The following is a 23,113-nucleotide window of genomic DNA, read 5'->3' as shown; positions in this document are numbered from 1 at the left end:
GCACTGTTGGGAGTACCTTCACCACATGGACTGCAGCGGTTCAAGGCGGCGGCTCACCACCGCCTTTTCAAGGGCAATTAGGGATGGGCAATAAATGCTGGCTTGGCCTGCAATGCCCAAATCCTGTGAATGAATATTAAAAAAAAATCCTGCCTCACTCATGACAACAGAACTGCAATGTCCGAGTCAGAGTTGCTCTAGTTTCTTCCGATACTCAGAGCAGCGCTGCACTAGGATGAACATATTTGCAGTGGCACTCCAGGTTTCAGGAAACTGGACTGCTCAGTGTACATGGCCCATTTCAGCTGACCACACCTGTGGACTGACTTGAGTGAGGGATTAGACTTATTTCAGTAAGTAAAAAGGCAGATTTCAGTGCAGGTAATAATTTCAAGGTTCTGTGCAGACCCCAGGCACAATACTAGAGCTGGAAAAGTTCTGTTCCTAAAGTGGTCTCGCTGGAACAGTCAAATCAGAGTACAATGGAGCTACTTTATACTAAAATTAGTGCATAGAATGCACATGTATTGGTTTACATGTGATGCAAAAATTGTAGTACACGGTAACAAACACTTGAATAATTTACGGACAGACTAGATATTGTAACCCAATGCTCTTTTAGACCATACTAAGAAGAGTTCCCCAAATATAGGCCCTGAACTAGTCTTAAGTTCCTATAAAATATATAGATCAACCACCCGTGTGTTGTAACTGAGTGGGTAGTACTTTGCCAACAGGAATCATCATTAGTTCTACTGCGGTGTTGCAGGTGTACAGTGCAATCTAATTTCTGAATTTTTCCTCATCCTGTGCATGAATTGCCCACTTACTTTAAATTGGGATGGAGTTTCCAGCTTGCTGAAATCAGGTGATAAGGCAATACCATCTTCAAGTGTCTGCAGAAACATCTTCTGAAACTGGAGCATTTCTGGCAGGCTCCCAAACAGTGACTCCATCTGCAAGAACATGGAAACAGAGGAAGTCTGGTATTCTGTTCAGCGCAGAAACTCATTACTATCATCTACAGTATCTGTGCATCACAGGCACAGGAAGCATGAATCGAACTGCAGGATGTACAAATGCTTCATCAAGATTACACACAGGGCTCAAATTTAACTTTAATCAACAGCAGTTTTTTGCTTGTGGCTGTAATGGCCACTGGCAACAAAGAAAAACCATTAGAATCAAAAGTAGACTTGCAACCAAGATAACGGACTGAAAAAATAATGGAATTGAGACACTGGACCTCACTGTGAACAGCACTATTAAAATGTTCACTGGAAATTTTAATCTGGACTTCTATACAAAAAAAGGCCGAATGCCTTTATGTTAATTGGGGTACAAAGGGGGATGAAATCATAAAACCACAGTGACGCACTTGTAAAAAGCCATAGGGACAACCTGCGATATCACATACATATTTCATGGGTAAGGATGATCTATTTATCTCCAGACTGTTTGAAATAAGAACTCTTAGGTTTGGTCCTGTGTGTTTACTGTAGATCATCAAGGGGCTTATCCATAAAGGAGAATGCTGCCACTACCAGCTTCTTCTGAACATTATGGTCCAGACCTCTCACTTGTGCTTCATTGGCCTTAAGAACCATGCTGTTAAGGGGAAATTTTATGTTGTCATCCCATCTTGTCTGGGTCTGTTTCACAGCCTCTTCCATGTTGGTGGTGAATGTTGTGATAGGGTCAGACTTGGGGTGGAGCATGAGATGCCATACCAGAGGAGTTGATATCGATCAATCAACCAACGCAGCAGTGGTTGATTAATCAGATTGCATATAGTTGCATTTAAGATCTTTGCCCTGAGATTAACATTTGGTAGTGTGCAAAGCAATAGTATGTGAAAGAAAGTAATGATACAACTGCAAAGAATCTTATTGTGCATCATTGTTACACGTTCACAACGACATGCCTAACTGAAGTGCATTTGTATTGAAAACTGTCCAATTCACTTATCATATCACATTAATGTCATTCTGCAGGCCAGCAAACCTCCACACAAGGTTATTGCATCCACCTGCGGAATCTACTCCAGTTATATGACAAAATTAGCTTTGATGACAAATGGGTTCCTCTTTACATCAGCACAAAGTCACCTGAAATACATTTAGGCAGGGGCACCTTCAGCCTTGTATTGTTTTGGCTTCATACCCACTGCTTTATAACTGCAGCCAGGTGTGAATACAAATAAAATGATCCTAAGTGATCCTCCAATAAAGTGGCTGTGAACTTTTTAAACATGTTTAATGTTGTGAGATGGAGTGTGATCAGGTTTCTCCCCAACATTTAAATGCAACCATCATTCAGACTTCTGAGCGTGTATGCAAACACCTATGGGAAGAGCTCCACTGTTCCTGGGCAGAGTGAAAGCTGGGAGCCAGCAGCAAAACCTGGGTCTGCAGGCTCTGTGTTGTTCTTTACAGGTACTCGAGCAACCTATATTATAATAGTCTTAGTGAACACGAGAAATGTTGGCCTTAAACTACATCACAACCAGAGTGCTGAAAATAAATTAACATTTAGGCTCCATACCTCATCCTGCGTAAGGAAGGTCTCATTTTGTAGGGGATCCAGGTACACTTCAAACAGGCGGCTCAGATCCTTCAAAGACAGAGATAATCATTACCCAAGAATACTTGAACCTTTGTTCATCCTATAAGTTTTAAGTTAACTGATTTTGCATTATGTTCATGCATTCGACCACTTCACTGCATCATCCTTTTAAACATTTCAACAGGCTCTGGGATTGGTGTTTGATAGGCTGTGCAATACTGAAACAATAGCTGTTTAATAGCCCTCAACACCAATATTCATTGCTCCTTCCTAGTACTTCTGCAATTAAGCATTTCCTCCCACGATGATTATAAAAGTAGATTTTTTTAAGTGATTAGAGAAATCTATAGTATGCATTTGTAATATATAATTCATTGCATGTCTAAACAAGAAAAATGTAAACTGACTCTGTTGTATCCGTGTGTTAATGGAGACACGGAATGCAGGAGTTGGTTTAACAGGTGTTTACTGAACAAAGTCTGGAGGTGAACTAACAGATACAAGACGCTATACAGGCTTATATACCCGAGTGGTCACTACCGGTATTACAGTACACAGGGGCTCTTAAAGGTACATACACTACAGATTCCTCCCCTTTTAGATAATTAGTACATAACATTTTAAGTAATCATTAATTAACATGTTTACAAGAACAATAATCTACACATTTGCGGCAGTTAATCAATTATAAGTCAGTCTCTCTGGAGGCTTCCTGACTCGGTCCGGATAACGCCTCGGTGGTGTAGTAGTTTTCGGTGGTGTAGTAGGTTCTTTTGGCAAGGTCGATTCGGCTTGAATGCCAGTGTCGGGTTCATCTGGTTCCAGTATCACCGGATCGGAGGTAGATACTATGGGTATCTCTGCTTCATCATTAGGCATATAGAGTTGTGGTGTAGGTTGTCCCTTTTCGGATGACTCTATGATCTGGTCAGCATGGCACCTTATTATGCTTTCTCCAATGTCCACGGTATACATCGTGGTGCAAATAGTTCCAGGCTGCCATTTCTCGGTACGGTAGTCCCGGGCCAAAACTTGTTGACCTATCTGGAAGGTTCTAGTTGGCCTTTCATTCATGCCTTGAAATTGCCGGTTCTCTACGTCCCTTCTGATGTTTGGCTTGATCAAATCCAGCCGGCATCTTAGTCTTCTATTGAAAAACATCATGGTGGGGGTTTGGTTTGTAACCACATGTGTTGCATTCCTGTACGCAAACAAGGAGTTATCTACCTTATGTTGTAGATTTATGTCTTCATTACCCATGGCCTTTATGGCCTTCTTGAAGGTCTGGACAAACCTTTCAGCTAATCCATTGGTGGCGGGATGGTATGGGGCGGACGTGTAGTGCTTAACCCCATTGTTTTTTAAGAACTTCCTGAATTCTTCGGACACAAATTGCGGTCCATTATCAGAACAGATCTGTTCCGGCAGCCCATTCCTGGCAAATATGGTCCTTAATACTGTGATGGTTTTTTCCGTGGTGGTGGAGGACATCTTTATTACCTCCGGCCACTTGGAGTGTGCATCAACCGCGATTAAGAACATTGAGTCCATAAATGGACCAGCAAAGTCGATATGTACCCTTTGCCATGGAGATGAGGGCCACTCCCATGGATGTAGAGGGGCTTGTGGTGGGGCGTTTTGGACCTTCTGGCATCCTAGACAGCTCTTGGTCATTTCTTCGATGTCTCCATCGATACCTGGCCACCACACAAACGCTCTGGCTAGGTTCTTCATTTTCACTCCACCCAGGTGCCCCTCGTGAAGCTCCTTTAGCACTTTATCCTGGAGTTTGGGTGGAATCACCACTCTGGATCCACACATCAAGGTTCCTCGGCACACTGACAGCTGTTCTCTTCTTTGTGAGAATGCTGGCAACAGTGGTTCGCCATGTGCTGGCCATCCCTTCACCGTTAAATCGTAGACTCGAGAGAGAGTCGGGTCATTTCTCGTTTCCTTTTCAATGGTAGAATTTGTTACTGGTAGACATTCCACTATGTTTGAGTGGAACATCTCCACTGGGTCCACTGTAGGTGCCTCTTCTACCGTTGGCAACGGTAGGCGTGATAAACCGTCAGCATTCCCATGCTGTTTTGATCCTTTGTATTCTATGTCATATTGGTGTGCCCCTAGGAAAAGGGACCACCTCTGTAGCCTTTGCGCTGTCATAATGGGAACGCCCTTTTTAGGGTTGAATATGGAGACGAGGGGTTGATGGTCAGTCAACAAGGTAAATTTTTGTCCGTGTAGGTAATGGTTGAATTTCTTCACTCCCCACACCAGGCTGAGTGCTTCCCTGTCAATCTGGGCATAGTTATGCTCAGCTGAGTTCAAAGAGCGTGACGCAAAAGCTATCGGCCGCTCCGAGCCATCAGGGAATCTATGCGATAATACCGCTCCTACGCCGTAAGCGGATGCATCGCACGCCAGTCTGATTGGCAGTGATGGGTTGTAATGAGCCAACACGTCCTTGGACGTGATCAAGCCTTTGCATTTATGGAAGGCACGTTTACAGTCTTCGCTCCATTTCCAAATTACTCCCGTTTGTAGCAGTGCGTTAAGAGGGTGCAGAACAGTTGACAAGTTCGGTAAAAATTTATGATAGTAATTTATCAATCCCAGGAACGACCTTAATTGTGAGACATTTTCAGGTGCTGGGGCTTTTACGACCGCTTCAATTTTTTCAGGTGACTTATGCAACCCTTCTTCGTTAATTATATGGCCACAATATGATATTTGTTTCTGGAAAAATTTGCACTTGGGGCGATTTGCTCGTAGGCCCCATTCTCTCAGCCTAGTGAGCACCTGCTCCAAATTGGCAAGGTGCTCGTTGTCGTTTTCTCCTGTTGCAAGGATGTCATCTAGGTAGCATTGAGTCCCTTGCAGGACTTGCTCCATAGCTCTTTGCCAGATAGCTGGAGCTGATGCTACTCTGAAAACCAGTCGATTGTACTGGTACAGGCCTTTGTGTGTGTTTATCGTGAGATACTTTTTAGAGGCCTCCTCAACCTCCATCTGTAGATATGCCTGTGCCAAGTCAATTTTGGTGAAACCTTTCCCTCCGGATAGTGAGGCGAAAATATCTTCTATCCTCGGAAGAGGATACTGTACCGTGTGAAGGACCGGGTTTACAGTCACCTTGAAGTCCCCACAGATGCGAATTTTTCTGTTCTTCAGATTTATCATTATTCAACGTTTTCTTCATGACCGGGACGATGGGTGTTGCCCACTCGCTCCAATCTACCTTGGATAACACGCCTGCCTTTTCCAAATTCTCCAGCTCTGCCTCGACTGCTGGACGAATTGCGTATGGCACCGGCCTTGCCTTAAAAAACTTGGGAATTGCCGCATCTTCCACTTTTATTGAGGCGGTGACGCCTTTCAAGGTTCCTAGTTCCTGTTGAAACACTTCTTTGGCGTTGGCCAAGATGTCTTTTAATCGTTCAGGTATGACTTCATCATCATTTTTTTTCTTACTGGTCACCGTCAGTGCCTGAATGGAGTGCCAGTCTAAACGTATCTTCCTGATCCATTCACGTCCCAACAGCGGTGGACCACCATCTTGCAGAACGTATAAATACAACTTCTGTATTTCCTTGCCGTTGTATACAACAGGCACCCTCATTTTCCCTCTGGGGTATACTTTCTGCCCCGTATAGGTCTTCAAGATAATGGATGTGTCTTTCAAAGGTATATGCGGAAATAGCCGCTCGTAATCCCGTCGACTCATGACGGTCAGAGCTGATCCTGTATCTAGCTCCATTTTAACTGGGGACCCCGCTATCGTGAGGGTAACCCAAATGGTCTGGTAATCTTCTTTGGCAATTACATTATGTAATTTGAGACGGCTTAGTCTCTTGTTTCCGGAGTCGCTATCGCTCTTCTGGTCTTCGGAGCTACTGTCCGTCATCATTTGTACCTTTCTGTACTTTTCCTTATTGATTTTTTTTCTGTCAGTGGATTTTTTGTTTCCAGATCGGCATACACGTGCAATGTGTCCCATCTTTCCGCATTGCCTGCATGCTTTGTCCTTGAACCAGCAGTCCCTCTGGTCATGGGTGGATCTGCCGCAGCGATAACATCTCTCGAAACCCCGTGTCATTTCATGGGTGCCGAAGTCCTGTGGCTTTTGCTGTATCTCTGCAGCTCCTCTTGCTGCTGCCTCGTATGATACAGCCACACTGAAAGCCTTGTCCAGTGTCAAATCTTTCTCAGAAAGTAGCCTTTTCTGTGTTCCTTCACTTAGGAGACCGCAGACGAAATTGTCTCGCAGAGAATCTGCCAGTCCTGCCCCGAATTGGCAGTGCTTTGACAGCTTTCTTAATTCGGTGAGGTAATCAGCGTTACTTTCATTCTTGTGCTGATTCCTCCTGAAGAATTTGAATCGTTCCGCTATCAGCAGCGGTGTTGGGTTTAAGTGCTCCTGTAGGGTATCAACAATCTCCTTAAAATTCTTGTCCATCGGTTTGGCTGGAGTGATCAAGTTTCGTAACAGCCTGTATGTCCTTGCGCCCATCAGATTTAGAAGTACCGATGCATTTTTATCATCCTCTACTTCATTCGCTGTGCAATATACCTCCACTCTTTCCACATGTGGTCCAATCCTCTACATTACTATTGAAAGCAGTAATATTGCCAGTCTTAGGCATCCTGAAAATCAAAAATGGCACCTCCCGCGCTTTCCTTTCTTCCCTGCCAAAAAAAATTGCGCCTCCTGCGCTTTCCCGCCGCTGCTGACAACGCTGTACTCCACGGTTTTTATTTACACAGATATTTTTAATAGTTGGAGACTCGTTCCCGCCGGACTCTCTGGGACTTTTCCCTCCCTCTGCTTGGTCCGAACGCCGACCTGCTTTGCAGCGCCGGCCGTCTCCCGAGTGCTCCACCCTCCGTCTCTGTTTGCCTCCGCCTTCCGACTCGCTGCTTGGCCCCGCTGCAGAGCCACCCGGTCGAGCCCCCAGCCTGCCGCCCAGGAAGGATTAGTGCAGTACCTGCCACCAGCCCGGCTAGCTGGTGAAACCACAGTTTTTTTTTTTTCTTTCTTCGACCTTCATCTGAGGAATCGATCTCCTTGAGGTGCTGCCGAATTGCAGGTAAGTCCGTTTCCAATTCGTCGCGACTGTTGTATCCGTGTGTTAATGGAGACACGGAATGCAGGAGTTGGTTTAACAGGTGTTTACTGAACAAAGTCTGGAGGTGAACTAACAGATACAAGACGCTATACAGGCTTATATACCCGAGTGGTCACTACCGGTATTACAGTACACGGGCTCTTAAAGGTACATACACTACAGATTCTATTTTGTTTGGGTGCTGAAATACTACTAAAGTCTTCAAAGGGTTGCGGATGCTGTCACCTGGGAGTATCCAATCTCCATCTCCTAAACTAAATTTGACACTACAGGGGAACTGGGTCATCTGGTTTAGACATCTCTGGGACTTGGGTTCAGGAGCAGCTCCGACTGAGGGGATGAAAGTCTCTTCTGTCCTCTGGCTGTGAGGATCCTGTGAGAAATTAGTTTGGGCAGTCTCAATCCAATTCCTAGTCGGGCATGGGCCTCCATATAAAATGTCCCTAATTTGGCACTAATTGACAATCTCACTCAAAGAAGCCATAGGATGATTGCTATAGGATATGGAAAAAGGATGCCATTGATACAGCTGATGTGGTCTTTTGAAGTTTGGACCAAGGCATGTTGTTAGGGCAGATTAGAGGAGGCTTTACTCTGCATTCAGCTGTGCTAACTTAATTGAGAGTGCGTACTGCTGATACCCTGAAACAGTTCCTTTCCCCAACACTAACATCCCTGACCTGGATGAGCACAAAAAAGAAAGAAAATTTTGACACTAGGAAATTATAAAAACAGTCATTCAAATGGGAGATGACTGGAAAATGTAATCAGGTCACTGTAATTGGGAAATGCACATTATAAAGATGCTTCAGCGTCTTGAAACACGAGAGAAAGATGTAAACTGAAAGGTAAAACATTTCCAGTGATCTTTGGATTTTACATTTTTCAACACCTACCAATATACTCTCAAGGTTTTCAGTATAGAATCAAGGAAGGATTGAGTTCCAGGGGTTTCCCAGAAACTGTCTCAAAAATGTCCTCTTTCCAATACCACCAGATCACCAGTCAGTTAAAAAATGATAAACTGGCGCAGTGGGTTCAAATCCAGCCCAGACTGATGGCATGAAAGATTCCTCCGTCTGTTGGCTGCAAGGGTCTTATATAGGTTTGGCCAAAAACACAAAGCTAGCTCGGAGTTGGCAATCTCTCTCAAGAGGCCAAAGAATGACTGGTGTGGAAAATGACAAAAATGCTACACTGGTGCAGTAGTAATGCTCTTCTGAAGTTGGGGCTCAGGCTGAGTAGAGTACAGTTCCTAAAATGTTCATTTGTTCCAAGCACTTACACACTAATTTATATTAAAATGAATGGTGGTTTTGTGCAGCTGTGTATTAGCACATTGTCCATTGGAATAGTTAGTAGCTTCCACAGATACTCATCCAATTCGTAAGTGGCGAGTTCCTGACCTCTGTTTGGTGAATGGAGAGAAGGGGGAAGGATGAATGAATACTTTGCAGAGGGAAGGGAAAGTCAACCCATGCCAATGTCCAAACAATCATGCCCAGAGCAGCTGGTAAAGAGCAAGGTAGGTAGCACACTGACTTCTCATCCTCGTTGCATTAGGATGTATAATGAGCAAGATATTGTGCACAAAATTGAACAAAAAGGGCAGTTCTGCAGTGTTTTTTTGCTTATGGGCAGGAAGTTAGCAGGGCAATGAGATAGGGAGAAATCAAACATACTGGGTTCTTTTTTCTAGAGCCCTAGTTTAAAAATCTCAGGCAATGAGCTGAGACTCAGAGGCCTGGAGAGCAGGAGGTAGTCATGGTGATGAATCACAGGGGAAGGAAAATCCTGCTGTGAGGGATTGAGTGAAAAACAAATTAGGCACAGACTACTGAACTTTAAGAAATATGAATATGGATAGCTCTAAATTATGAAATATGAGAACAAAACAGAAAAGGTAGTGATTGCAAATTAAACAGAAGATAACAAGGTGAAAACAAGCAAATGAACAGGAAAACAATAAATGAATGAAGGCAACAAAAAAAGGACAGCACAAGAAAAATGCAACCATAGGTAGATGCAATATAAACCAAAAAAGAGGGAAAAAACAAAGAAAAAAGTCCCATATTAAAAAATTGAAGGAAAATTATAGTAAAATTAACCACACAGTTGTTATGTGAAGAATACTGGATAGCTGAGCATAGTGACACGGAGAAAATGGCTAGCCGTGTGTGGTTACAGGTCGCTGATCTCATTGTGGAGTGTAGATGTCAAACCACAAGAGTAAAGCTCAAGCAGTTTATAACCATCATCTGAACCCTGCAATGAGAATACAGCCTTACAACTATGCCCAGATGTTTTAAAATACCTGCTGCGTTGTGTTTGAGGGCTGGGACCTCTTTTGGTATCAGCAGGAGTCATGGTAGACACAAAAGTGCCTTGTGCAGTTGATGAGTGATGATGTCTGCACTGAACGATTAACCAATGCAATACAATCACTGCAATTAATCAGGTGATAAATCACAGCTGATCATCAGGCAATAGTCAGCAAATATTTATATGCATACCAACATGCGCAAGACCAAGTCCAATTTTGTACCTAGTTCACAATACTACAGGTTTTATTGCAAAAAGTGATCTAATGTCAGTAGGTTGATGTTGGAAATTGTATCATATTACCAGACATTTTCTTGAAATTTTTTTTTAAAGGGCTTGGGATTCTCAATAGTTCTGCAGGTCATAATAAACTTGAAAACATAGCCAACACTATCTGTGAACTGATATGAGGAAAGAATCAGCCTCTCTCTTAACAAGTTCCAAGTTGAGCGGTTATGAGCAGAAGAAACCAGACTGTTTGCTATCATATGATCTGCAGGAAAAGCAGATGGAGAAGACTATCCCGGAGATTTATTGTGGAGATTGTACAGTACTTCTATGTCTGGTCCTACAGCAATCAACTGAGTTCAGATACTTCTACTTCACTCTACATGCTGTAGACTTCATTCTTATCCAAGACAACATATGAGTGTATCTTGTAGAGTTGCAGTTACTCAAATGGAATGAATTAGATCTTGGACTCCCCCCTCCCTCATCCCACTAGAGATCATCATGGGTGACATCAAAGCTATGTAGTTAGATAAGGAGCCAGATAAGTGGATTTTCAAACTTCTGCAAGAGGTTGTTCCTGGAAGTTGGCTCTTTTGCTAAATGTATTTTCTTTAATGATTGTCTAATTCCTTTCCAGATAAATGAAGACACCCCAGACCAACCCACATTTAAACATAGAAACATAGAAGATAGGAGCAGGAGTAGGCCATTCGGCCCCTTGAGCCTGTTCCGCCATTTAATGAGATCATGGCTGATCATCCAAATTCAGTACCCTGTCCCTGACTTCTCCCCATATCCCTTGATCCCTTTAGCCTTAAGAAATATATCTAACTCCTTCTTGAATATATTTAATGAATTGGCCTCAACTGCCTTGTGTGGTAGAGAATTCCACAGGTTCACCACTCTCTGGATGAAGAAATTCCTCCTCATCTCAGTCCTAAATGGCTTACCCCTTATCCGTAGACTGTGACCCCTGGTGCTGGAGTCCCCCACCATCAGGAACATCCTTCCTGCATTTAGTCTGTCTAGTCCTGTTAGAATTTTATAAGTTTCAATGAGATCCCCTCTCATTCTTCTAAACTCTAGCGAATATAAGCCTAATCGACCCAATCTCTCCTCATACGTCATTCCTGCCATCCCAGGTATCAGTCTGGTGAATCTTCGCTGCACTCTCTCCATGGCAAGAACATCCTTCCTCAGATAAGGTGACCAAAACTGCACACAATACTCAAGGTGTGGTCTCACCAAGGCCCTGTACAACTGCAGCAAGACATCCTTGCTCCTGTACTCGAATCCTCTCGCTATGAAGGCCAGCATACCATTTGCTTTCTTAACTGCCTGCTGCACCTGCATGCTTACCTTCAGCGACTGGTGCACAAGGACACCCAGGTCTCGTTGCATTTCCCCTTTTCCCAATCTATTGCCTTTCAGATAATAATCTGTCTTCCTGTTTTTGCCACCGAAGTGGATAACCTCGCATTTATCCACATTATACTGCATTTGCCACGCATCTGCCCAATCACCCAACCTGTCCAAATAATACTGGAGTTTCTCTGCATCCTCCTCACAGCACACATGCCCACCCAGCTTTGTGTCGTCTGCAAACTTGGAGATATATCTAGTTCCCTCGTCTAGATCATTTATATATATTGTGAATAGCTGGGTCCTAGCACCGATCCCTGCGGTACCCCACAAGTCACTGCCTGCCACTCGGAAAAAGAGCCATTTATTCCAACTCTTTGCTTCCTGTCTGCCAACCAGTTCTCTATCCAAGACAGCACCTTACCCCCAATCCGGTGTGCTTTAACTTTGCACGCTAATCTCTTATGCGGGACCTTATCGAAAGCCTTCTGAAAGTCCAAATACACCACATCCACTGGTTCTCCCTTATCTATTCTACCAGTTACATCCTTGTATCGATTTATATCATGCCTTGAACATAGAAAGGCTATAGTGCCTTTAACATAAGCACTCAAATGGCAAGGTGCATTGGTTACGCATATTATTCATCACTAACACTTTGTCTAATACAACCTTGGTTCTCTCCCTAGATGTTGAGGCAACCTTAACTAAGTTGTTTGAGAGGGGTTCTGAGATCAATGGGATTTGATGAAAACTTGATTCAGCTGGTCTCCTTCCTTTATTCCCACTCTCATGGTGCTGACCCCAATAACAGCGTGCTGTCTTTAATTTTTCATCTCTTTCATGATACCTGCAAGGTTGCCCTTTACATCCCCTCGTCCTCATGCCTTTTAATCTGACGTCAGCCAATTCTGATATTCATAGGATTTGGTCAGTGGATTAGGAACACAAAATGAATATACAGGAGACGAGTGCCTGTATATTTCTGAGCCCTCCATGCCACTATCATGCACCCTATACAATACGATGCTCGGTCATATATAAAATCTGCTGTAATAAGACTAACAGCATAGGACTTGGTCATTCATTATTATCCTAATTAATTATGCCGTTTCCTTCTACTTGCAGTTTGCTGATCAGAGATGACTTTACTTTGCTTCCTCGTGTATCCTATGTGTGTATTTGTAGAAGTGATTCATTATGGTTATCCTGATTACCTTTACTGTTATATGTATTGCCTGATAATTTTTGTATTTTAGACAAAAACAGAGAAAAAATTCTAAAATTACACATATTTTCCTGTATCCAATTGATATAATTCCACCCTATTTAAAATGTGATCTCTGGGATCCTTGCTTTCTGCACAATATGGAGTTTCTGCCCCCAAAGTGGGATTATCCTAGACTGAAGAGTTGTTTCACCGTAGCCAATGGAGCTTATACTTTACTTACCAACCCCAGTCTCCTCAGGACTGGGACACACACTGGCTCTAATAAATGCTCCATAACAGCAAGAAATATATTTTACAGCTTAATCTTGCATTGTTGAGAGTTTTACAAGTGAGAGAAGATTTCAAGTCTTATTTATAGCTCAGCCCTACAGAGATCAGTATAACCCATATCGAGTAACTGAATGTAATCCCCTCAAGGTTTATAAAGAGGGCTGCCCCACTTCAGGTCATGTGCTGATGGAATTATATTACTTGCCCAGATACGTTGACTTTTGAATGACGTCTTAAATCCTCAGTAGATTTGCATCAAGGGTTTATAGGAGCTGGTTGTGAAGCTCCTGTGTCAGTTTCAGGCAAGCACTGACAGGTGAATATTTCTGCCATGGGCTATCAACATATTTTCAGTCTCAGAGTTTATAAATGCTGCTCAGACCAGTAACAGGCACAATTTTGCTGTTAGTACAAACATGATCTAAGTAGACCAACCTATCAGATGACTCCATTAAATGATGCAATCAGTTGTACAAATAGATTGGATACACAAAGTAAAATCAGATTCTGTAGAAAATTAGCGCATCTAAAGCAGAGATCAAAGAACAAGAAGGTGGGGCACAGTAAAATTAATCTGTATATGTTGTGGTGCAAGACCCATTGGTGATATTACATGAGCCAGAGACCACTGCTACTCCCAACACATTGAGCCCCTCCACACACAAACACCTCCCTATCTACCTGTTCGGCAGCAGCTACCTGTGATGCCAGCTGTTGTCTCAGCATTTGTCCAGATTTCATGGGCACATCAAATTCTGTGCCATTTTGGGGGTTGGGAAGTTTTTGAATATGACCACATTTATATAGTCAGATGTTATTTCATGTAGCAATTGAGGTATTTAACTGGGAATGTAAGGTAGCCAGTAAAATGACAGAGTGCAATTAGAACTCCCATCTACAAAGGAGGATGCGGGTGCAGGGAAAAGACAGGGGACCAGAAATGTGGGCGTGCGGTGGGTGCTGGGCACATTCCCTGCGCCTGAATGAAGAGACCAGAGGCGCCCCAGATATTAGGCCTTGGGCCTCATTAAAATGGAGCCAGCGTGGCATCAGAGTCTGTCAATGGAGAGTTGTGCTATATCAGGCACTGCTAGCATCAGAGCGTCCCGCTGGAGTGGGTCCCGGGGTCGGCAGAGGAGGTCTGGGTTTGGAGATCGGTAGAGGTGGCCGGGGAGGGGTGCATCGGGAGTCATGAACAGCTGAGATCGAGGAACGGTGGAGATTAGAGGTCACGGTTGGGAGAGAGCAAGTGGTGGTGATCGATTCCTTTAATGTGGGGCCTTCAGTTAATTACTCACCACCTTTGTTGCAGGCAATCCCTAGGGCTGGTTTTCCGGAGTGCAGCCCGTAATGGTGCTGGCAGCCTCAGGGCAAACCAATCTTTGAGGTTCATTTGCATATGCAAAGGCGGCTTCAGGCATGTGTAAATGACACCTATTCATTCCTTTCCAAATATAGTGGGTGCTGCACCTCCGGCTGGAAATGCGCACGTGCTTCCTGCCTACCATATCAGGGGCTTAATAGGCCAGTTAGTGCCTTAAAGAAAGGCACTGCCTGGCTGAATTTATAGGTCAGGAAGTTGAGGGAAGTAGTCTAAGCACAAGTATCAAATAGAGACAGTTTATCTGTATCAGAAAATGGCTGATTGAGGAACACAGAATGATGGCATAAAGATTACAGCAAGTTCAGTCATGGGAATCAGTCCGCTCAATACCAGATTCAAAGCATTTTCCTCTGACTCTCTAATGGAAATATCTTGGACATATTCCCTATATGCAGGATGTCCCACTTCAGGATTTGTTTGCTAGGCTCTCATTTCAGGACAGATCCATTGCCATCAGCAACTGAACTTTGTTCAGCATGGTTTGTCTCTCTATTGGCCTTGAGAGCGCTTCCCCCCCAACCATGATTTAAAATGCAAGAATGATGCCATCATTTTGTCTTTTTGCCCCCCTCCCCCATGCCATGCACTAACCAGGTAAGGCAGCAGGTAGGCAGGTTCCTGTGTGAAATGTGAATCAACAGTGAATCAATGCAGTTCCCACAACACAAAACTGCAATTTCATGCTGAATTCGGGCAATCTCACAGAGACCACAGCATGGCTGGCTTGGCAAATGGAAAAATGGCACACTGACGGGGGGTTACTATTCTGAGGTTGGTGTTTACATAGATACATAGATACATAGAAGATAGGAGCAGGAGTAGGCCATTCGGCCCTTCGTGCCTGCTCCGCCATTCGATGAGATCATGGCTGATCCTTTAATTCAGTATCCCGTCCCCGCCTTCTCTCCGTAACCCTTAACCCCTTTTGCCCGTAGAAATATATCTAATTCCCTCTTAAATATATTTAATGAGCTGGCGTACACTGCCCTCTGTGGCAATGAGTTCCACAGGTTCACCACTCTCTGAGTGAAGAAATTCCCCCTCATCTCTGTCCTAAATGGTTTAGCCCTTATCCTTAAATTATGTCCTCTAGTTCTGTTCTCACCCGCCAAGGGAAACATTCCTTCTGCATCCAGTCTGTCTAGACCTGTCAGAATTTTATACACTTCTATGAGGTCCCCTCTCAATCTTCTAAACTCCAGTGTGTACATCCCTAAACTACATAGTCTCTCCTCATAGGTCATTCCCGCCATTCCTGGTATCAGCCTGGTGAATCGCCGCTGCACCCCCTCCATGGCAAGAACATCCTTCCTCAGATGAGGCGACCAAAACTGTACACAGTACTCGAGGTGTGGTCTCACCAGTGCCCTGTACAGCTGCAGCAAGGTATCCCTGTTCCTGTATTCTAACCCTTTTGCTATGAAGGCCAGCATACCGTTTGCCTTCTTGACCGCCTGTTGCACCTGCATGCTCGCCTTCAGTGACTGGTGTACAAGAACACCCAGGTCTCTCTGTACTTCCCCCTCTCCCAATCTATTGCCATTTAAATAATAATTTGCCCTCCCGTTCCTGCACCCAAGGTGGATAACTTCGCACTTGTCCACATTATAGTGCATCTGCCATTTATCCGCCCAATCGCCCAGTCTGTCCAAATCGCTCTGGAGCTTCCTGGTCTCTTCCTCTGAGCCCACCCCCCCTCCTAGTTTAGTGTCGTCTGCAAATTTGGAAATGCTGCATCCGACTCCCTGATCCAGGTCATTAATGTAAATTGTGAACAGCTGGGGGCCCAGGACAGATCCCTGTGGTACCCCACTTGTTACTGCCTGCCATTCAGAAAATGAGCCGTTTATTCCAACTCTCTGTTTTCTATCTGACAGCCAGTTCCCTATCCACGCCAAAACTTTCCCCTTTATCCCATGAGCCTCAATTTTCCATGCTAATCTTTTATGTGGGACCTTATCGAAGGCCTTTTGGAAGTCCAGGTACACCACATCTACTGGCTCTCCCCCATCTATTCTACCAGTTACTCCCTCAAAAAATTCCAATAGATTAGTCAAGCACGATTTACCCTTTGTAAATCCATGTTGACTCTGTCCTATCCTGTCCCCATTTGCTAAGTGCTCCGCTATTTCATCCTTAATGATGGACTCCAGCATTTTGCCCACAACTGATGTAAGGCTTACAGGTCTGTAATTACCTGCTTTTTCCCTACCCCCCTTTTTGAATAGTGGGGTAACGTTAGCTACCCTCCAATCCATCGGCACTGTTCCCGAGTCTAATGAATTCTGAAAAATCATCCTTAGTGCATCCGCTATCTCTAGGGCCACCTCCTTCAGTACCCTAGGATGCATGTTATCAGGCCCTGGGGATTTGTCCACCTTCAATCCCTTTAGCTTCCTTAACACCATATCCTTAGAGATATTGATTTGCGTCAGTTCCTCCTTTGCCAATGTCCCTATTTTTCCCAATATCCCAGGGAGGTTTTTTGTGTCTTCCTTCGTAAAGACTGACCCAAAGTATGCATTTAGTTGATCTGCCATTTCCTTATTTCCCATTATATATTCCCCCGTATCTGACTGCAATGGACCAACTTTGGTTTTCACCAGTCTTTTCCTTTTGATATATTTATAAAAGCTTTTGGAGTTAGTTTTTATATTTTCCGCCAGCTTGTTTTCGTAAGCTATTTTGCCCCTCTTGATCATGCCCTTTGCCCTCCTTTGCTCTATCTTAAACTGTTCCCAATCTTCCGCTCTGGCGCTTTTTTTGGCTATTTTATACGCCCTATCTTTGGATTTTATGCTGTCTCTAATTTCCCCTGTTATCCACGGTTGAGTCACCTTTTTAGATTTCCTTTTATGCCAGATTGGTATAAACAATTTTTGCAATTTTGTCATTCTATCTTTAAATGTTTGCCATTGTTTATCTACCTCCAGTCCTCCCAGGAACGTTGTCCAATCAGACCTACTCAGTTCCCGTCTCATGGCATCATAATTCCCCTTGTTTAAATTCAGGACCTTAGTCTCTGAGTCAATTTCTTCGCTCTCCATTTCGAGTGAGAAATCGATCATGTTATGATCGCTCTGACCCAAGGGTCCCCGTACAACAAGATTACTGATTAGTCCCTTCTCATTGCACAGTACCCAGTCCAATATAGCCTGTTCCCGAGTTGGTTCCTCGACATATTGATCCAGATAACCATCCCTTAAACACTCAAGGAATTCCTCCTCCTCATTATTTTTACTGATTAGGCTAGTCCAATCTATATGTAAGTTAAAGTCACCTATGATGACAGCTGTGCTCTTATTGCACGCTTCTCTAATTTCCCTCGTGATGCCCTCCCTAACCTCTATTTTACTATTTGGAGGCCTATATACCACTCCTATTAATGTTTTTCGCCCCTCGCTATTTCTTAGCTCCACCCATATAGATTCTGTATTAACTGAGTTAATATCCTTCTTTTCAATTGCATTTATCCCCTCTTTTACTAGCAATGCTACCCCTCCTCCCTTTCTTTTTTGTCGATCCTTCCTAAATACTGAATACCCCTGTATGTTAAGCTCCCAGCCCTGCTCACCCTGCAACCATGTTTCCGTAATCCCAATTAGATCATAATTATTAACCTCTATTTCCACAGCTAATTCATCTACCTTGTTCCTGATGCTTCTCGCATTAAGGTATAAAACCCTCAGGCTTTTTTTATGCTCACATTTTTTATGAATTAGTTTGGCCCTTTGTTTTTTGTTCCTCACCCTTTTACCATTTATTTATGTCTGCCTTTCACTTTCCTCTATTTCACTACATAGGTTTCTAGCCCCCTGCCATACTAGTTTAAATGCTCCCGAACTGCTTTATCAAAAATTACCCCGAGAACATCAGTTCCATCTCTGCACAGGTGTAGACCGTCCCTTTTGTATAGGTCACACCTACCACAAAACTGGTTCCAATGCCTCAAAAATTTAAAACCCTCCCTCTTACACCACTGCTCAAGCCACGTATTTAGCCTAACTATCCTGTTCTCTGTACTCTTACTAGCACGTGGCACTGGTAGTAATCCAGAGATTACTACCTTCGAGGTCCTACTTTTTAGCTTGGCTCCTAACTCCCTAAATTCTACTTGTAGGACCTCTTCCCTTTTTTTAGCTACGTCGTTGGTACCAACATGTATCACGACAACTGGCTGTTCCCCCTCCCCCTCCAGAATGTTCTGCACCCGCGCCGAGACATCCTTGACCCTTGCACCAGGGAGGCAACATACCATCCTGGAGTCTCATTGTTGGGGCAGAGTACAGGAAGCTTCATTTTACATTCAACGGAACTATACATAAACTGAAAGTGCTTGATTCTGACACCATGAGCCTGAAATTTAAACTGCTCCATATTCCCCAGCTCTAACATCTCACTTTGATAATCACAAAAATACGTCATTGAAAAAGGCAGCTGGGTGACCTTTGCCCAGGGCCTCAGTCAGTCCTCAATAGTGCTTTCCGAGTGGCACAAGAGGGCATCATGAGTTCAGTAGGATCGGGCACATGAACCCACTCTCTGTGGTGCTCCAATACCTTCTGAAACTGCAGTCCATTTTGTAAATATATACAAATACACAGTAACTTTCAGCAGGTACATATTTATGGGGCTTCCAAAAAACCTCCAACATACAAATGCCACCAAATTCCAGGTCTCCTGAGCCATCAATTACGCTTGTATTAGATAAGAACCTAAGAATTAGGAGCAGGAATAGGCCATGCGGCCCTCGGGCCTGCTCCGCCATTCAATAAGATCATGGCTGATCTTCGACCTCAACTCCACTTTCCTGCCCGATCCCTATACCCCTTAATTCCTCTGGAGTCCAAAAATCTATCGATCTCAGCCTTGAATATACTCAACGACTAAGCACCCACAGCACTTTGGGACAGAGAATTCCAAAGATTCACAACCCTCAGTGAAGAAATTTCTTCTCATCTCAGTCTTAAAAGGCTGGCCCCTTATCCTGAGACTATGCCCCCTAGATCATGTATCCTTCCCCCTCAAAGTGGAGGAAATGGTGAACAGGATATTCTGCCTTTGAAAAATATCTTAGCTTTTAAAAGTCAGGACATAAAGGATAAATGTAATTAATGTTGGGGAAGAAGACTAAAACAATTACTTTAAATTGTAACACTGTAGTAAAACAGTGGCATTAGTTGGGATGGGAGTATAGTTATTTACTTGGGACTTCCCAATGGTTTAGCAAATGCAGCACTAAGGCATACAGACCAGAAGATTCAGTCACAGGTCTGTGTCCACTCAGGGCACCAGTTGGGACACTACAATTGGCCTCAACATACCTGGACTAGGGACTGGAAAGAGCAGCCATGGTTTCCATTCCTGATTACTATCCAGGGACTCCTGCTGGAAAGTGCATGTTGAAAGTTAGACGAAGATGGAATTGGGCTAATTTGTTACGCCCTCCACCATCAAATCGCCTACCACCAGTCTGTACAAGAATTGGGATATGCACGAAGGCAGCCTGTAGCTGTGGAACAGTACCTGAGCAAGATTCAGTGGCATCACCAGTAGAGGGAGGCAAGTCAAGAAAATTGGCGAATATCTTATTTGATAACATAAAGCATAGGCAATTCATTTTCCAAAGTTTAATTTCATTCATAGAAATACATGCACATCGTCAATTTAAGCTTCATACATACCTTCACATAGGACTTCTCCGTGTCTATCAGTTCATGGATAACTTTCCGAAGCCTCTCTGCATCAGAGAGGTGCCGTGCTAGTGGCCTCAGAGGCTGATCAAGGCTTTCCTTCTGCCCATCCATATCAGAAGGTTGCAGTTCGTGTAAACTTCGACAGAATGTGGTAACCTGCTCTGCACTCTAGAGAAAGAGAAGAAAAAGGACGGTAAAGAAAACCAAATAACAACTAGTCAACTAAACTTTCACCACTTCATATTCTAGTTTGGCTTCAGTTCATTTGGAAATGATATAGAATTAGATTACTGAAGGGGAAATTTACTCTTTGATGCCTACGACAAAAGCTCACGGTTCTTGACTATGGACTAACATGGACTGTGCTAAGTTAGGTGATCCCAGCCAGGATGGATCCAAGGGAAAACAGCCAAAAGTTCTTGTTCCTGACGACTATTCAAAAACCCTTGTTGAAAGTGGAGGTTTGTGGCTGGGATGATGATGATCTGGCTCGATTGTGATCCATTCTGCTGTGGAATAGCCTGCCAACACTCCCATCATGGTTCATGCATCAATAGTGAATGAATTACTGGAGGACACACGTGGAAGTGCAAACAGCAAGGAGTCAACATCTTCAGGAGAGGACATGATAGAAGGGAAAGGAAAAAAGTTCTAGGTTTTGAACCAGCTCATAGTTTAATTTCAGTGAAAATCCATTCCCCACTGAAAAACTTCAGTGGAATAAAATTAATTGCCTTTCATAGTTTCTCTTAATTCGCCGATTCCAATTATTTTGCAAGTTTTAAAGTGTACATGATGTACAAAATATAAAGCCGATCTCAAAACTCGCTAGATCAAAACACAGTGAACTGCAGCTAGCAATTCCCATTATTCTCTGTACCTTTAGTTTCTTACAAAAATGAATTTTTTTTTGCTTTTCAATACCTTGAACCCATTGCATTCACTGTACCAAATATTTAAAAAAATACCTGGGTGAGAATTGGAGCCCAGCCTCTAAATATCCACATTAGTTTGTCACTGTCCTGCTCTGTACTTCATAGACAAAGACAATCAACTGCACACACAGCTGCCTGCAGAGAAGCTACACACCACACCCTGAGTAAACAGTTCCTGTGGGAACCAAGCCTTTTGTGCATGACAAAAAGGTGTGTGTTCCGCTGAATGCCCAATAACGTAGATGTAAAGAAATTGTGAATCAAAGCCAAGTGAGGGAGGGGGAAGATTTCCTCTATGTACTAAACAGGAGTATAAAGAATATGTTTTAACTTTGCTACAAATAGCTAACAGAAGAAATCTTACCACCGCCCCCCTGCACCCAATATTACAGATTTGTCCTAACCGAAGAAAAGAACCAAAACGGCAGGTGATGTCACAAATCTAATTGTGATATTACAGCCATGAGTCCTCAGTATTGATTAGAGAAAGGAATAGGAAGAAACAATATTCTTAAAAATGCCCCTCAATTAAGTCAACTAGGTTAATTATAATAAGTAGGGTCTGAAATTAAGCAAACATCAATCTATAAATTTTATTTTGTTGAAAAGCTTTACAGTGGGAAACTGATTTATCCTGGATTTAACTGTTCAATACATAATGCGCTATTTCTAAGTCTAGAACTTTTTTCCTCCATCTTGCCTCGCCAGTTTTCACCCCTCCTTTCTTGGTGATGCACACCAGACACACTATTTTCTTTTGAAACTCACAATATCAAATAGCCACATGCATGTACACCATGAGCGTTATCGTAATACAAAGCATGTATGAGCTTATGACCACACACAGAGGCTACGTGCTGTCCACTGCTGGCTCGCCTTGGGATCTGAATACAAAATACCCGCAGGCTGGTGCAAAGTTTTACCGAGCACACAGTGTTTACTTTCTCGTGCGTCATCTGCCAACTCATGGGCCCCAATTTTCTGCTAGCCGTCGGGCGGGTTTTCATGCGGGCGGGGGCCGAAAATCGCCGAAATAGGGGGTCACAACGCCCACCACCCCCCCCCCCCCGCCGCCTGATTCCCCACCCCATCCGACTTTCGGACCGCCGTTTCTCCACGACCCGAATCAGTCCCGCCCGCCGCTGGCGGGACTGGCCGTCGGGACCCTGATCACCAATTATTGGCATGTTTAATGCCATTTTAGGGTGCCCTTGCGATTTTGAGGGGTTCCCCATGCTAAACACGCCTGCGGGGAACCCCGCTGATGAAATCTGGCGTGAAGCCTGCTGGCTTGCTTGCTGTCAGCTGCAGGTCATTCAGGAAAGTTGCGATTTAAAGGGACAGCATTTGTATGTTGAAGGACCTTGTTGTTACAGGCTTGGGGCTACTTCTTCAAGGCTTAGGCACAGCTGTGGAAGGTTCTCCAATGTGATCTCCTGGGAAGCACTGCTTGGCACCCTCACTCAGCGCTTCCTCAGCGGAGGCATCTACCAGAAGCATGGGACGCCTTTTTTTCCTTCCCTTCTTGCCATTAGAGGATCTCCAGCAGCAGAGGCGGCAGCAGCAGAACCAGGAACAGCAGGATGAGCACCAGGCTGCTGCTCACTCACCTGAAGCTGCACAGGCCAGAAGGGGCCAGCGCTTGGAAGTGGCTTGAGAGCACCTTGCTGCGCTTTAGGGGGCCATGGGGACCCGGATCTGCACTGGCAGTCCTACTCAGAAGGACTTCCATGAAGGTCTGGTTTCTCTGTTCAATAGATGGCCAACGCTTCTCAACGCACTCAGCAGCCAGGGTCTCGAGAATCGTCGTGGTTTGCTGTGCATTTCACAACATGGCACAGAGTCGTGGCTTGCAGATTCCTGAGGACCAAGTGGCTCCTCACATATCCTCCTCAGATGAGGAGGAGAACGAAAATGAACATCTTGCAGAGGACCATCAACCAGCAGCAGCAGTACGCGAGAACATTGCTGCCCGGGATGCAAGAAAT

At 44.0% G+C, this 23,113-nt stretch overlaps 1 protein-coding gene across 4 annotated transcripts in view; it reads right to left on the bottom strand.

The window, feature by feature from the left end:
• LOC147121264 (rho guanine nucleotide exchange factor TIAM2-like) overlaps positions 1-23,113 on the bottom strand; it is a 433,746-nt gene that overhangs the window by 46,309 nt on the left and 364,324 nt on the right. For 3 of the 4 annotated variants that reach the window (XM_085981489.1, XM_085981486.1, XM_085981487.1), the window contains 3 exons: positions 20,179-20,358; positions 2,545-2,613; positions 831-956 (listed from right to left, as the gene is read on the bottom strand). In XM_085981489.1, the coding sequence (XP_085837615.1) occupies positions 831-956; positions 2,545-2,613; positions 20,179-20,358 (375 nt within the window). Of the gene's footprint in view, positions 1-830; positions 957-2,544; positions 2,614-20,178; positions 20,359-21,158; positions 21,257-23,113 lie in introns of those variants that run through there. The other variant, XM_085981488.1, reaches the window with a different exon arrangement.

The sequence above is a fragment of the Somniosus microcephalus genome, chromosome 3, assembly GCF_052327205.1.
Source record: "Somniosus microcephalus isolate GS21.2 chromosome 3, FLI_Smic_1.0, whole genome shotgun sequence".
NCBI classification, from domain to species: domain Eukaryota; kingdom Metazoa; phylum Chordata; class Chondrichthyes; order Squaliformes; family Somniosidae; genus Somniosus; species Somniosus microcephalus.
The sequence above is the reverse complement of the archived record's forward strand: the minus strand, read 5'-3'. Positions and strand labels throughout refer to the sequence as shown.